A 15,960-nucleotide genomic window follows, 5' to 3' on the forward strand; every position below is an offset into this window, starting at 1 on the left:
AGCAGGTGTGAGTGGCTGTGGTGCCTGGGAGGGGCTGCAAGAGCGACTACAAAATTCCCTTGGTTTGCAGTAGGAGCCTGGAGCCTGCCTGGGGCCTGGAATAGCAGCAGCTGGAGTGGGAATAGGGGGTTAAGGGAAGCCTGGACAGCTCTCTGTGGGTGCACCTCAGTGTCAAGGAAAGAGCTGCTTTGGCTGTGGTTGTTGTGTGCTGGGCTGGAAGGGGGAGCCTTTGCTGAGGTTCTGTGGTGCCAAATGCTGTCCAAAAGGAAAATCCATTTCCTTTGCTGCCTGCTCCTCTAGAGCAGCTCTGCAGGAGTGTTGCTGAGCGTGCTTGGTGTGACAGGGAATAAGTGCTGTGGTTGAGTTGGATCCTCTTCTCCAGAGGCAGCCAGAGCTGTGTGAGCAGGGTCTGCTCCTTGTCACTGCCTCTGTGAGGTCACCTGTCACCTGCACAGCCTTCAGCCCTGGGGGAGTCAGGCTGGGGGTGTTTGGGCAAAGCCCCCTGACGTGCTGGAGGAGGGGCTCTGTGCTCCTGCTGGGAAGGTGGTCCTGCCTTCAGATGAAAGGCATTTTGGTTGAGAGAAAGGAATTATATTAATTTCCTAATTTTTTAAAATTACTTATCCGATGTAAAAACTCAATTTAACTGCCTTTTGTTTTCCAGCATGTAAGTAAAGACCCCAAAGATGGGAGAGACAGCAGAGATCAGAAGGAATCCAAGGAGAAGGAGTTTGAGAACATGCTGGACTTTGTGAAGCCGTTGTCGTTGCCCTCTCTCCCGGGCCTTCACCAGTCACTACCTCAGAACCAGAGCTATGTGGCCACCACCAAGTCGCAGACAGGTAAAAAGGAAAGGGCTGGAATGTTGGAGTCCTGAGCAGCTCTCACCTCCCAAACCTGTGTGTGGGGCTGAGAGGGAGATGAGGAGGTTAACAAGGATTAAAAGTCTGGTAGTACCTTTCTGCCACTCCTCCAGGACTCCCTTCCCTTTTTTCTACTAGAAGCTTTTCTTAGAGGAGACACATTGATCCTTTTTTCCTCTTGGATGTTCTGAAGAGGTTTCTATCAGTTCTGTAGGGCTTTGAATATCTCCGCAGCTGCTTACCAAGAATTGCAACCTTATAAATAAAATTAATTGGGTTCACAGAATTTTTTAGCTGTCTCTTGATAAATTCTGGTGAAATTTCCTTACCATGGAAGATGAAAAAATGCTTCCAAGGAATGGGCTGTGCAAGTGAAAACAGTAACAGTGGTGCTGAAGCTGGCTGTTTCTAAAAGAGCCTGCACAGAGCATCCTTCTGCTGTGCAGTCACCTAAGTCAGCAGCAGGCAGGGAGCTGCGATGTCTGGTTTGATTAGAAGGCCAAGAGGGAGACTTAACAAATTAAAACCCAATCACAGGAGTGAAAGGCATCAAACAGATTTCCATAGTAGGTGTGAAATGAGGTTAAATGGCAAGCAGCTCTTTCTGTAAGGTGTCTTTTCCTGTGTGTTCTCCAGTTATTGTCAGATTGCTTCCATTGTCAGTTGGTATTGTTGGCCTTGCAGTCTCAGTTTGAGCAATTGGATTCCATTCAGCCTCCTACAACATCAGCAGCACTGCCAAATGCAGGATAATTTAAGGATTTGATGCTGTGTGTGCTGATGGAGAGGCAGGAGTGTGCAGAGGGCACTCAGAGTTTGGGCAGCTCTGCAGCTCTGGCAGGAAGCTGTCTGTGTGTCTGCACATCCGTGTGTTGTCTTCTGCTTGACTGGTAAATAATCTGTTGGAGTGGGAAGTTTTCCCAGGTGTGATTTCATAGAATCACAGAAGGTTTGGGTTGAAGGGACCTTAAAGCCCCATCCATGCCACCCCTGCCATGGCAGGGACACCTCCCACTGTCCCAGGCTGCTCCAGCCCCAGTGTCCAACCTGGCCTTGGGCACTGCCAGGCGATCCAGGGGCAGCCACAGCTGCTCTGGGCACCTGTGCCAGGGCCTGCCCACCCTCCCAGGGAACAATTCCCAATTCCCAATATCCCATCCATCCCTGCCCTCTGGCAGTGGGAGCCATTCCCTGGGTCCTGTCACACCAGGCCTTTGTCCAAAATCCCTCTCCAGTGTAGCCCCTACTCTCTATCTCTTCCTTTCATTCCTGAGCAAACTTTGGGTTCCTTCTGCTTCTCTTTTCCAGCTGCTGCAGTATCTCGGAAGAAAAAACGGAGAATGGGAACCTATAGCCTGGTTCCCAAGAAAAAGACCAAAGTGTTAAAACAGAGAACAATGATAGAGATGTTTAAGAGCATAACTCATTCCTCTGTGGGTGCCAAGGTAAGGGCAGCAGTGAGCCCACTGCATGTGTTTGTTGTCACTTACATGTCCCTGTTTTTGGACACCAAACCCTGTGGAGGTGCAGGGATGTGCTGGCTTGTTGGGATCAGCATCTTCCCTTCTGAGTCTCCTCTTCCTTCTGGCAGCAGCTTCCTGCCCAGAGCAGCCTTGCTGCTTTGGGAATCCAGAGAGGCTGTTCAGGTACCAGCTCCTCAACAAACTTTTCCCAATGAATGTTCCCCTTCTGTCCTGTGAATCCTGGGCAACTGGAGAGATTTCAAGCATGCCCCTTTTTGGCTTGGTCCTCAAGGTCTCGTGTTGCTGCCTGAGGCTGTACAGAAAAACACTTGGTTATTTATAAAAGTTTAGACATGGATTCACTCCTGATGAAATTCTGCTTTTGCTGTGACCTGTGTCCTGCAGTTTTGGTCTTAGAATTCAAGGAGAACAGTGCTAGGATTTCAAGGAGTGATATGAAAATCCCAGTGTGATGTAACTTCCCTTTTCATTCCCTAGAAACCTTCCTGCATCCCTGGTGGAGCTGCCCCTCCGTGCTGGAATGGGGCTCTCCCCTAACACCCCATGCAACCATGTGAGTCTGGAATGACTCCTTGTGGTCCCCAGGTCCAGCAGGGTGAGGTGACACATGGCAGGAGCTCTGGAGGGACACAGAACCAAGCTTTAGAGCTCCAAGCACAGAGGAGAATCTGGGATGGATCCAGCTGCTCTGTCCCAGGAATTGATGTTGTCTTTGTGTCTCGTGTGCTTGGGCGACATCCAGAGTGACAAGGACCTGGGGGATGGCAGCCCCCACGTGAACGGGGAAAGCATAGATGTGGACTCTGAGGAGGAGGACTCGGATGAGTTGGAAGAGGAAGATGATCATGGAGCAGATCAGGCAGCCATGTTCCCTGTGGATGACAACAGGACCTCCAAGGACAGCGCGTCGGACGCAGACAACGCCAGGAAGGTGATGCCTGTGCCCTGAGCAGGGCCTGAGGAGCAGGATGGGGTGTCAGGGATAGGAGGGGCATGGATTGAAGCAATTTCTAGGGGTTTTTTCACCTGCAAGATGACAGAAGGATCAGCAATGGTAGAGAGGCTGTTTGTGACCATTTCCTGCTTCCCATTGCACCTGTGAGGGTCTCCCCATCTCCCCACCCAGTTCCAGCCCTACACAGTTCTGGGATCCACTCTGCAGTACCCCCACCACTTGTAGTTCTGGGATTCCCTGAACCAATAGGAGACATCTTCCCAATCTTGCTTGGAAAAGCACTAAAATAATCTAATTGGGTTTTTTTCCCCCAAATTTTGATATGCAATACAGGCATGAGGCTGGTTTGGGATTATCAAAGAAGTTGAAATTTAGTTGGAAGACTTTATTCTGGAGTTGAATTTTCTTTTTCTCTGTCTACCATCCCCTTGGGTGTTCCATGATGTGATTGGAATTCATTGAGCTCAGTGCATGTGCAGGCTGGGGCTGGGGTTGGGTTGCTCTGATGTTTGTGGGGCACAGCAGGATGGTGGGGGTGCTCTGCTGGGATCACCAGGGTGGAGGGGGATGCTCTCTTCTGGGAGACCCGACCTGACTGACCCATTCTGTTCTTGGGCAAATGGTGGCTGCAGATCGATGATGGCGAGTCTGAGGAAGAGCAAGAGTCAGTAGAATCAGGGGAGGAGGAGGAGGATGGAGACGAGTCTGACTTGGTAAGCTGGGCTGCTAAATGTGTTTTTCAGCCCGTGGCCTGTTGATAATAATTTTCCCCCCTTTGCACTGCTGCCAGAAAGAGAGAGAGAGAGAGGGAGCAAAGCCAAAGCCCTGCAGTTTCAAGTCTCCTTGACAAAACTCATGCTCTGAAACCGCCCACACACGGAGTATTGTTTTCCACAAGGTGCTTAACCCTGATCCGTGGCACAATTAATTACTTTCTGATGCTAACTAATGAGCTTTTGTTGTTTTCAATAAGGTGTTGACTGCTTTTAATCATTTGAATGTTAGCAGAGGTGTTTAAGGGTGCCTGAGTTCCTCAGATGCACAGTTGGCACCTGGTAGGAGCCAGCAGAGCTTTCTCACCAGCCCGAAGTTCTGCTGGGGTGGGGTTGTTTCCAGATCCACTGGCCCAGCCCACAGCCTAAATTCACTATTCCTGGTGAGCAGCTCTTACCAGAGAGACAAACAGCACTCAGACAGACAGACAGACACCCTCCTCTCCCTGGGACCTTGGTTGTAAAGCACCAGGTCAAGACTTTCAGCAGCTGCTGGGGATTTCTTCTTTTTATTTTTAGATGGTTGGTGAAGAGAATCTGATGATTTTTTTAATTTAGATTGTTTGTTGAATGTCTCTGTCTGCTTCCTTCCCTTTTCCTTAAAAACTGTCCTTCCACAGCCTCTCAAGTTGAGGAGCCAGCATTTCAGGCACCCAACTCTTCAGTCACCTTGAGAAAATCCTTGATGTTTTGAGCTGAAGGTAGAATCATGCTCAAAAAACACATCAAGAGAATCCCTGAAGCTCTTTAGGGTCTCGTTCCCTGTGCTGTGACACTGCAGCAGCCCAGGAGGAGCAGGGGTGTGCAGCCTGGCTATATTTTGGGTGGCTCAGGCCAGTCTGTTGTGTTAGCCCAGACCAAGACTTGGGCTGGAACTCACATCCAAACTCCCAGGTGGGATCTCCATGTCCTGGACAGAGGTTTGAGCTCTGCTGGGTCACTCAGCTCCCAGACAGGACTGGCTCACACACAAAGCTCTCTCCCACGAGCAGAGTGATGCAGTTGGGGTAAAGCCACGTGCTGAGCCCACACTCAGGGATTTTGGGACAGCCCAGACACCCTGGAGAGCCAGGACTTGGCTCCATGTGTTCCCTCACTGGGACAGCAGAGCCTGGCACAGCTGCTGTGGAGGTGGGGCCTGATCGAGCTGCTGGTGGTGGTACCTGGAGGTTTTTCTAAGGCTTTGCTGACAGCTGGATAAGCATCAGGAGCTGGGAGTTTCAGTCTGAACATGAATTTTATGATTGATATATTAAACCCTGGTAGGGTTGAGGTGCCTGATTCCTGTTCTGATGTTGACTTTGAAACCCCACCCCAGACAACTGAATTTTTTTTAAACCAAAACCCAAAGTCTGTTGAGATTCATACATGTGGCTGAGTATTTGCTGCATGATTGGTCTGTGCTGCCCTGTTCCTGGCTCAGGGAGGGGGCTGCTCTGCTGCTCTGGAGTTCAGTTCCCCTGGGTCCACTCCAGCCCTGCCAGGTGGCCCTTCAAGTGCAAAGTGGGGTATTTTTTGGGAAGAAACATGAATATTTTAGTTTGAAAACCCAACTGCCAGAGCTCAAGAAGCGTTGGAACAACCCTCAGAAGCACAGGGTGGGGTGTTTGTGCAGAACCAGGAGCTGGACTTGGTGGTCTTTGTGGGTCCATTACAGCTCAGGATATTCCGTGATTCTACAATTATTTTTTGGGAGAAGCTGGAAGTGTACACGTGCCTGCCCACTTGCAGTGCTGCTCATGAGCGTGGTGTGAGGGCCTCCATGGAAGAGAAAGTGCAGCCTGCCCTGCTGAACAGACAGGAAATCCACCCACACGTGTGCCTGAGTTTCCTTTTCAGTGCTATAAAGGCATCTTAGCACCCCTTGGTTTCAAAGCCCTGGTCCTTCTCACACAGCTCGAGCTGGGTGAGGGCTGTTCCACAAAGGGACCCTGGTGCCACCATGCCTGACGTGCACGTGGCCTCTCTGGTTCTTCAGAGCTCCGAGTCCAGTGTCAAGAAGAAGCTGCTGAAGAGGAAAGGGAAGACGGACAGTCCATGGCTGAAACCCACCCGCAAGAGGAGGCGGAGGAATAAAAAGAAACAAGGCGGTGTGCTAGGTAATTAAAGGGGTTTTGTTCCTAAATTCCACCCCACTGAGCCTCCCAGGTGCAGGGGGAAGGACCTGAGGCTTGTAAATCTGCAGTTTCACTCTTCCTTCCTGAGGTTGGGCTGTGATAAGCCAGGCTGTGAACTTGCCCCTCACTGGCAGGAGCTGCTGGTGTCACTGTCACAGCAGAACTCGTGGCTTTGTCCTTGGAATGCTGGAGGAACTTCATTTTGTTCAGCAATCCATTTATTTTAGAGTATCCCAAAAAAGGCCCCGTGAGGCTTACAAAAAGGAGGAAGAGGAATTTTATATGGGGAGATAGTGACAGGACAAGGGGGAATGACTTCAGACTGAAAGACAGGAAATTGATGTTATCTATACAGGAGAAATTTTTCCCTCTGAGGGTGGGAAGGCCCTGGCACAGGGGTGGCTGCCCCTGGATGCCTGGCAGTGCCCAAGGCCAGGCTGGACAGGGCTTGGAGCAGCCTGGGACAGTGGGAGGTGTCCCTGCCATGGCAGGGGTGGGAATGGGATGGGCTTTAAGGTCCCTTCCCACCCAGAGCAGTCTGGGCTTGTGTGACGTGTCCATGTGGACTCCTGTCCCATGAGCTCAAGGAGCATGTTTAGATGCAGAAGGAGAAGAAAGAACCATCCTGGAATAGTGCTCCATCGCTGTTGTGTGGGTGCTTGTGCAGCTGACTGGAATGTGCAGCTTGGCTTTGCTCCTTGTGGAAGAACCCAATGTTTGGAAGGAGCTGCCTCGGGCCCATCTCAAGTGTGGGTGTTGTTCAGGGGATCCCTCTTGTTTGTCCCAAGTCACTGAGCACCAGAGAAGGTTTCAGTGAGCTCTGGTGAGAGGCAGGAGTGCAGGTTGGATGTGATGCTTCTTCTTTGGGAAAGGTAACAACATGGGAGAGATAAAGTGGATAGTGCAGCTGTGCCTTCAGCCTCATTGCTGAAGTGTCATACATCCACTGCCACCAAAAGATTTATTTTTATTTTTCTGGGTTGCTAATTCAGTGCAAAAAGGTCATTTTTGTATCAGCAGCTTTTTGGTACTTCTAAGTGAATTGACCATTTTTCAGCCCCTGCTCTGTCACTCACCTGACTCACTCCTCTTCCTCCCAGGGTGCCATGGGGACCCATTATCCCTGTCACAGCAAATATCTAATTCTGCATTTCACATGCAGGCTGGTTTTCTGCCCCTTCAGTAAGGTGGGAGCTGGTCTGGAAGGGTAACCATGCTCTCTTGGCCAGGCTGGACTGGCAGGAGCAAAGCAGGAGAGAAGTGAAGCCAAGGGAGTGCAGAGACACTGTCAGTTCCCTCTCCCACGATCTCTTCCCAGCTCTGCTCACTTTGAGGCACAACTTTACTTTTTTGTGTCCCCCTCCCACTCAGCTGGGTTCACCTGTCTCATCCTCCTCCTGAGCTGCAGCTGGCTCTGCCTGGCCAGCGTGTCCCTGAGCCCTGTGCAGCACCTGGGGGCAGGAGGCTGCTCAAGCCCTGCTTCATCCCTTCCTTGTGCCCTTGCAGAGCCTGAACTCATCTCATTTATTCCCTTTTCTTGGTCCCTGCCCGGGTGGAGGTGGAAGCTCAGTGTGAGCAGAGCAGTGCCCGGCCATGCCCAGGTGTGGTGGTGGCACATTCCGTGTGCTCTGCCCTCATGGCTCCCCGGTGATCCTGCCCGGCCCCACAGCCGTGGGGTGGCTTTTCCTGTGGGGTGTGTGTGAACCCCCTGTTCCCACCCAGGTGCTGAAGCCTACAAACCCTCGCTGGGCAGCAGGGAGGGCCCCAGCCAGGAGAACAGCATGGAGTACATGGAGGTGTCCCTGGATTCCCTGGACCTCCGCGTGAAGGGGATCCTCTCCTCGCCAGCGGGAGGTCAGTGCTCGGCCTGGGCTTGGCTTTGGGGTTGGAGCTGGAGTTGGGGATGGGTTTGAGAGGAGATTGGCTTGGGGTCATCGTTGGGTTTGGGGTTGGGATTGGAGCTGGGTTGGGGGTCAGGGCTGGGTTTGTGTCTGAGTTTGGGTTTGGGGACAGGGCTTGGTTTGGGGTCTGGTTTGAATTTGAATGTGGGGCCAGGTTTGGGGTTGGGACTATGTTTGGGGTTGAAGTTGTGTTTGGGGTCGGGTTTGGATTTGGGTTTGGGGCAGGGTTTGGATTTGGGGTCAGGTTCAGGGTCGGGTTTGGGGTCGGGTTTGGATTTGGGGTCAGGTTTGGGGCAGGGTTTGGATTTGGGGTCAGGTTTGGGTCAGGTTTGGGGCAGGGTTTGGGGTCAGGTTTGGGGCAGGGTTTGGGGCAGGGTTTGGGGTCAGGTTTGGGGCAGGGTTTGGATTTGAGGTCAGGTTTGGATTTGGGTCAGGTTTGGGGCAGGGTTTAGGGTCGGGTTTGGATTTGGGGTCGGGTTTGGGGCAGGGTTTGGGGTCAGGTTTGGGGCAGGGTTTGGGGTCGGCTTTGGGGCAGGGTTTGGGGTCGGGTTTGGATTTGGGGTCGGGTTTGGGGCAGGTTTGGGGTCGGGTTTGGGTCAGGTTTGGGTCAGGTTTGGGTCAGGTTTGGGGTCGGGTTTGGGGCAGGGTTTGGGGTCCCTTTGTTCGGCGGGTGGCGCCGTGCGGGGCCCCGGCTGCCCCCTGGCGGCCACAGAGAGCGCAGAGCAACGGGAATGGGGCGGGATTGGGATGGGATGGGGTTAGGGATCGGGATTAGGGATGGGGTTAGGGATCGACAGTAGGGATGGGATGGGGTTAGGGATCGGTATTAGGGTTGGGATGGGGTTAGGGATTGGGATGGGATGGGGGTTAGGGATCGGGATTGGGATGGGATGGGGTTAGGGGTCGGGATTAGGGATGGGATGGGGTTAGGGGTCGGGATTAGGGATGGGATGGGGTTAGGGATCAGCATTAGGGATGGGATGGGGTTAGGGTTTGGGATCAGGATTAGGGATTGGGATGGGATGGGGGTTAGGGATTTGGATCGGGATGAGGGGGAAGATAGGGCTGGACTGGGGATGAGTGTTGGGATACGGAAGGGGATGGGGATGGGGATGGGTCTGGATTGGGGATAAGGCTGGATATGGGTCTGGGTTGGGGATGAGCATTAGAGATTGGGATGGGGTTGAATGCATCTGGGATGAGAATGAGGAGGTGGGGATGGGGCTGGGCTGGGGGTGAGCATGAGAATAGGGATGGGGCTGGGATGGGGATGAGTGTAGGGATGGGGCTGGGATAGAAATGGGGATGGGTTTGGAATGGGGGTGAGGCTGGGGATGTGGGTGAGGATAGGGGGGGTGCTGGGATGGAATGAGGCTGTAGATGGGATCCCAGTTCCAGTGAGGCACGTTAGCTCAGGGATACTCTCACCAAGGGTCCAAGGTACTGCCCCAGCCCTCCTGTCCCACTCAGCAGCTCCTCTCCATTCCCTGAAATATGCTGATTCAGCATCCCCCCAGAATTGCTGCTGCTGCCCCTCAGGAATGGCTCGTTCAGCCCTTGGAGGAGGAGGGGCTGGTGCTGGGCCCTGGGTGCTGAGCCCCAGCTGCTGCTCCCAGTGCTGAACTCTCCTCAGATCCAGCATCCCCTGGCTGCATCCGCCCGTCTGCCCCACTGCTCCCTCAAAGCTTGTCTGGCTCCTTTGATAGAGGCACATCAAAGAGAGGGTGGGAGCCTTCCCCAGCAAGGGAGGGTCAGGAGGGATGAGGGATGCTTTCACCAGAGCCTCTGGATGTCAAACAGATTAGGGAAATGACAGCTCGGAAGGCAAGGAATGAGCTTTGTGATTTGTGCTCCCAGAGAAAACTCTTAAACCTTTAAGATCTTGACAGGATTTTACATGAAAACAGTGAGGACTTTCCCTGGCCTTGTATGTCTTGAAATATCCCTTTGCTAGGTTTGGGCTTGTAACTTGTTGGCTCAAGGAATTCCTGATGGGATGAAAGGGGTTTGTGCTCGGCTGGCAGGGTCAGAGCCACGGGCAGGATGCTCTGGGGGAAGGCTGCCATTGCCAGGGCAGCTGAAGAGGAATCTCCCTCAGGGATGAAGTTAAATCTGCAAAACCTCCCAGCAAGAGAAGTCTCCATTCCCATTCAAAAGCTTGAAAAATAGCAGCAAGCTTCCTTCTCAGTGTGAGTCAATCCCAGAGCAGTGGGCAAGGAAAGCTCGGGATAAAAGCTTCAGGGTGAACCAGCCCTAAGGCCAGAGGATTCTGTGTTGCAAACATTGCAGAGATGGTTTGGTGCAGGCCTGGAAGAGGAGGGTAGGACTGGAATCAACCCTTTTGTCACTAGGCCAATGTTTGTCAATCCTGGGGAACCCAGTAGTTGATTTGAATCCAGAGGAACCACAGGAATATTCCCACAGTGACCCTCCTTGAAAGCCCTCATCCACCTTTCCATAGGCTTGTAAGTGTTCAACATCTGAGAGATGAGGAAAAGGCAAGAACATTGGAGCATCTTGCTGCTTTCTTTTCACTGGTTTGTTCTCTTTCCAAAATAAGCAATTTGTGCTTGGCTGACACCAAACAGTCCCAGGAATTTTGTTTTCCCATCTGTGTAATAAGCCTTTGCAAATAGGAGTTTGTGCTTTCGTGATCATCTCTATTTATCACTCCACTGCCTATTCAAATTTCTAGCTCTGAGTGGTTTCCTGCAAATTTCCTGGTGCCAGAGCCCAGTGTTGTGGGGAGGGGAGAGAGGCTGATAAAAACCTGCACCTCATTGCTTTGCCTTTTTGAGGTTTTCTCAGAATAAACTGATCTTAACTTATCACTCTTGATCTCAGCACATTCAGCTGAGTGTGGCTGGACTGGGAAAAGTGCAGGAGGCTTTTGCAAACTCCAGCTGGTGTAAAAGGGTCTCTTTTACAGGGTGGTGCTAAAGCCTGGAGAGCATTTCAGGACATGGAATGGGAAGATGTCACGGGACATGGCTGGTGTTGGTGGACTGAATCCTTTCTCCTGGCAGAGAACTGGAGTTAATTCACTTAATTCACTGTTTTTCTGTGCCCCAGGTCTCTCCAATGGCCCTGAAGCAATGGAAGTGGATGGTCTGCAGGAAGTGCCCCTGTGTAGCTGTCGAATGGAAACCCCCAAAAGCAGAGAGATCACCACGTTAGCCAACAACCAGTGCATGGCCACGGAGAGCGTGGATAACGAGGTAGGAGCCTGTCCTTTAGCTCCCCACAGCCTTTCCTGCTGAGGACAAGGCCACAAAGAGTAAAAAGCTGTGCCAGGAGCACGTGTGGGGTCACGCAGGGGCTCTGGGCCTGCTAGACTGGGACCCACTGGTGTGAGGAATGGCAGGACTGTCCCCCTCGCTCAGCTGAGGGTTTCAGCACTCTGTGCCTGTCCCAGCACTGGGGTGAGGCCTCTGGGAAGGGAGCAGCTGCTGTGTCTGCACTGGGAGAGGCTCTGGGTGGTTCTCTCAGGCTGGTCCTGGCCTGTGTGGCTGGATCTGGTTGATGGAACATTCACACTTCAGGCCCTATGGGCTCAAATACAGGAACCTGCATCAGAGAGAGAAAATCCAGTCAAGGATTTGAGCTGGTTTGCCTTGACTGTGAAGGAACTGCTGCAAACCTTTCTGTGGCCGGGTGTTGAGTTCAGGAGCTTGGCATGGCCTCTGCTGCCCCAGCCTTTCTCTCTCCTCCTCTTTCTGTCCCAAAGCTTCCATGTCCTGGCAACTGTGCAGCCCCAGTCTGACTGCCTGGCAGGGATTGCACTCGATGCCTTTGGGTCACAGCTGGGCTGCTTGGGTTCTGCTGGTTCCAGAAGTGTGGAAGGAAGTGGCAGAAGTGACTCCACTCCAAAAATCTGGAAAGTGAGAACTGCAGGACAGGAATGCTCTTGATGGATTCTCCTTTTACTGGGAGGCACTTGGGTTCCTTTTCAGCTCCAGCCTCACTACAGCACTCTCACACTCACCAGTGGTAGAACAAGGAATGAGAATATCCCTAGTTCTCCTCTAGGATTCCAGGAGAAGGGTGGATGGAGGGACAAAGGGATAATCAGGTTTGTAGACCAGCTCTGCTTCTCTTGGTATGTGCTGATACCTGTAGAGAGAGGAATTTCCAAAGAATGGCAAAATTGTTTCATTAAAGAGAAAATGTCCTGGGAGACTCATCATAGACAGGGGGGACCCCAGGGTTTCTAAACAAACACAAGGTGTGTGAAAGAATTCCTGCTCCTGGCTATGGTGAGTTGACAGTTCTGTCCCTGAATAAATCACAGGGAGGAACAGCAAAGACCATGCTTGATGTTGGATTCTTTTTGATAATGGGATAAGTGACTCAGAGATGTTAGAGGAATATTATATGCGTGAATAGTGGCTTCTCCAGACTGTCATGTCCTTGGAGAGTGTTATAAATAGTTCTGAGCACCTGCTGCACTCTCTAATGGTTGCAAAATAGCAATTAATCATGTTGAACTTGTTTTAGGGTTTCTAACAAAAAGTGTGGCATAGCAGTGCAGGGTCTTGCTCACATAGGTAATGCAGCTTTCCACATGTCAATGGAATTTTCTCACCTCAGTAAAATTCCTCCTCAGGAAAAGATCAATGGTCCCCTTGTGCCACCACTGCAGCCCCTGGGCTCGGGGTGGTGACAGGGATCAGTCTGGCCAAGGTGTCCCAACCACAGAAGTCTTTGCAGCTGGAATTTGGGAAAGCTGAACTGGAGATGCTGGGGTAGATGATGAGCCTAGGTTAAAATCCATTCTCTTTTCCTACAGGGGTGTTGCGTCTGCAGGGGTGGAATTAAAATAAATAGAGAGAAAGTTTAGTTTTGTTGAGAAAAAGCAGCAAATCCTTGGCTGGAGCAGAGGGACAGTCTGTGGCACTGAGTCCCTGACTGTCATGAGCACAATTAATTCTACACCTTCCCTCCAAGGGACCCTTCCTTGGAGCAGCCTTTCACCTTGATATTCCTAGTTTATAAATTTCCTTTACCAGGTATTTGGGGAAAGCAAGATTATTATCAAGGGGAGCTTGAAACAGACACAAAGAGTGTTGTGTCCTGCTGGCAGGTGACAGCTGGGCTGGAACAGTGGTGGCTGTAGGAGATGCTGCTCCCTCTTGGTGCAGCAGAGCAAGGAACACTGGCTGGGGACAGAGAGCCCCAATTTTGGAACCTGCTGCCAGTAAAAGGACAAGGTGGACCATAAGAAAGCATGGAATGGTAGGAAAAGGGGGATGGCTTCAAGCTAAGGAGGACAGGTGAAGATTGGGAAGAAATTTTTCCCTGTGAGGGTGGGCAAGCCCTGGCACAGGGTGCCCAGAGCAGCTGTGGCTGCCCCTGGATCCCTGGCAGTGCCCAAGGCCAGGCTGGACAGGGCTGGGAGCAGCTGGGACAGTGGAAGATGTCCCTGCCATGGCAGGGGTGGAAGTGGATGAGCTTTAACGTTCCTTCCAACCCAAACCATTCCATGATTCTGTGATCCTCTGATTTTTAAGCCCAGAGCTGTAGATTGGTGAAATCCTTTGGAAAACCTGCTCCAAACATGACTTTAGCTGAGCTCTCATGAAAGCCTGGCTCTTCATCCCTGTGGTCTGGGCAGGGGCCAGTGCTGGAACCAGTACAGACGATAACTTCGCTGGCAATGAGGAGCAATTATTTCTCCCTTTATCTTCCTGTGACTGGGAGTTTTGAGCAGTAACAAGATTTAGTGTGTATGGTCTCCTTCTCTTGGTCACTGACACCCGCTCTTCCTGGCAAGAGGAGAGTGTGTGTTGTGTGAGTCAGGCCCCTGGGACTGCCCCTTCTGCTGCTTGGCTGTTGCCTATTTCCAGTTATGATTTTGTTGTTGTTGTTGCAAGGAACAAATGACTCGGGGTGCGCATGCATGTTAGTTAGTAAATGATGCATTCCTTCCTGAGAGCAGCTTTCACAGCTTCCTGCTGCACTGCTAATGCTCTCTGGCACACAGCTGAATTCCTGTGAACAAGCCAGGGCTCCTCGAGGCAGTGTGCAAAATCTTCCTCTGCACAAGCACAGGGAGTGTTGTGGTCTGCAGTAATTTCATTGCCTTTAATTTCTCCTGTTCCAGCTGGGCCGATGCACAAACAGTGTGGTTAAGTATGAACTGATGCGCCCGTCTAACAAAGTCCAGCTTTTGGTGCTGTGTGAGGACCATAGAGGGAGGATGGTGAAACACCAGTGTTGCCCTGGCTGTGGATACTTTTGCACTGCAGTAAGTTCGTGCTCTCAATCCAGGGAAGGGGGTACCTGTTGCAACAGCTGGAAGCTGAAGGTGGAGATGGTCCCTAAAGGGGTGTCCTGACTTCCTGGCATCAGCCCCACCTCGTTCCACAGCACATCAGGAGGTGTTTTCAATAGGAATGTGTGTGAGGGCAGCTGAAATCATCACCTTTATCTTCCTGGAGACCCTCAAGGGGTGTTACCAAGGGGATTTCACATGCTGGAAGTCTTGCCTTTGGAATTTCTTTGGAACAAGGGTTTGTTGTTTTTCTTGGTGTACGGATCAATCACATCCAAAAAATGTCTTAGCTTGTTTTGTAGGGGAAACTGTGCCCCCTCCTCTGTGTTCCCTCAGGATGGGGAACCTGAGTGATGGCACTGGACCAAGGCAGTGTTGGAGATCTCAGTTAGATTAGATATTAGAAAGATCAAATATTAGGAAGGAATTCTCCCATCTGAGAGTGACGAGGCCCTGGCACAGGGTGCCCAGAGCAGCCGTGGCTGCCCCTGGATCCCTGGCAGTGCCCAAGGCCAGGTTGGTCAGGGCTTGGAGCAGCCTGGGACAGTGGGAGGTGTCCCTGCCCATGGCAGGGGGATGGAACCAGATGAGATTTAAGGTTCCTTCCAACGCAAATCACTCTGTGATGTCCTGCTGCTTCTTCCACCTGTTCCACTGAGGCTTTTAAGGGACTTGGTGCAGTCCTTTAGTGGTCAGTGCCCTGCTTTCCCTGTGGATAAAGCTGAAGGGCACCAACTGAGGCCTCATGGAGTGATGGTGAGGCTTAATTGTGTGATGCTGGTATTTTTCAAGATGACTCAAGGAAAGATGCTGCAGTTGTCTCAAGCATTATTGTAGTAAGTGGAGCCGTCCTGGGTTTTCTTGCTGAGTCAAAGATCATTTAGAAGATAAAATCCTCAAACCCCTTCAAGGCATTTGCAAAGCTGAAATAGAGTTAATTAGATTGCTTGGGAAGACTGGATTCAGGAGAAGAGGGGGTTTGGCTGGCCTTTCCTTGCACTGTCTTCCATCTCTTAGTGCTGTGTGCTGGTGCACAGAGGTGAACCTGGAGTGTTTGTCTGTGCCACCATCACCAACCCAGAGCACAGCAGGGCTTCAGGCAGCACTGACACCACAGGCAGGACTTCTGGGCTCCTGCACAGCAGTTGCAGGGACTTTGCTAGAAAGGGAAAATAATTTTAAGAGGAATTGCCCAATTTGTTGCATGAGCAGCGAGCTTGTTTGGGTTAATTAGGCTGGTCCAGGCAGAAGAGTCAAATAATTTGGGTTACAGTGGGGTCAGTGACAGATTCATGCAGTTCTTGAATGTTTTGTGTAAGCTGTGTTTCAGGTAGCTTTAATGCTGGCTCAGCACAGGTCTGAAGGTTTCTTTTCCAGTTTTGGGGGCGTCCTTACAGTGCACTGGCACTTCTAGAGACACAAGCGAGAACTTCAAGCGTTAGAGGGAAGAGCTGGAAATCGGGACTTCTTTGTTCTGTTTCCCAAGCACAATTCCAAATCTTGCTTTGCAGTCCTTAACCAAGTGAGTTTTTCCCCCTTTACCTTGGTTTTGTTCTCTTCTAAAGAAGTGGCAGTGCTTGCTTTACTGTACTG

The 15,960-nt window shown here is 51.5% G+C and overlaps 1 protein-coding gene across 39 annotated transcripts in view; it reads left to right on the forward strand.

Annotated features, from left to right (window-relative positions):
* The window catches only part of EHMT1 (euchromatic histone lysine methyltransferase 1), a 121,259-nt gene that overhangs the window by 76,558 nt on the left and 28,741 nt on the right, over nucleotides 1–15,960 (forward strand). For 27 of the 39 annotated variants that reach the window (XM_085593761.1, XM_085593762.1, XM_085593766.1 and 24 more), the window contains 8 exons: nucleotides 665–842; nucleotides 2,172–2,308; nucleotides 3,090–3,278; nucleotides 3,935–4,015; nucleotides 6,054–6,174; nucleotides 7,915–8,046; nucleotides 11,166–11,311; nucleotides 14,197–14,340. In XM_085593761.1, the coding sequence (XP_085449887.1) occupies nucleotides 665–842; nucleotides 2,172–2,308; nucleotides 3,090–3,278; nucleotides 3,935–4,015; nucleotides 6,054–6,174; nucleotides 7,915–8,046; nucleotides 11,166–11,311; nucleotides 14,197–14,340 (1,128 nt within the window). The remainder of the gene's footprint in view (nucleotides 1–664; nucleotides 843–2,171; nucleotides 2,309–3,089; nucleotides 3,279–3,934; nucleotides 4,016–6,053; nucleotides 6,175–7,914; nucleotides 8,047–11,165; nucleotides 11,312–14,196; nucleotides 14,341–15,960) is intronic. The other 12 variants (XM_085593763.1, XM_085593765.1, XM_077787832.2 and 9 more) reach the window with 1 other exon arrangement.

The sequence above is a fragment of the Lonchura striata genome, chromosome 17 (genome assembly GCF_050655825.1).
Source record: "Lonchura striata isolate lonStrDom1 chromosome 17, ASM5065582v1, whole genome shotgun sequence".
Lineage (NCBI taxonomy): Eukaryota > Metazoa > Chordata > Aves > Passeriformes > Estrildidae > Lonchura > Lonchura striata.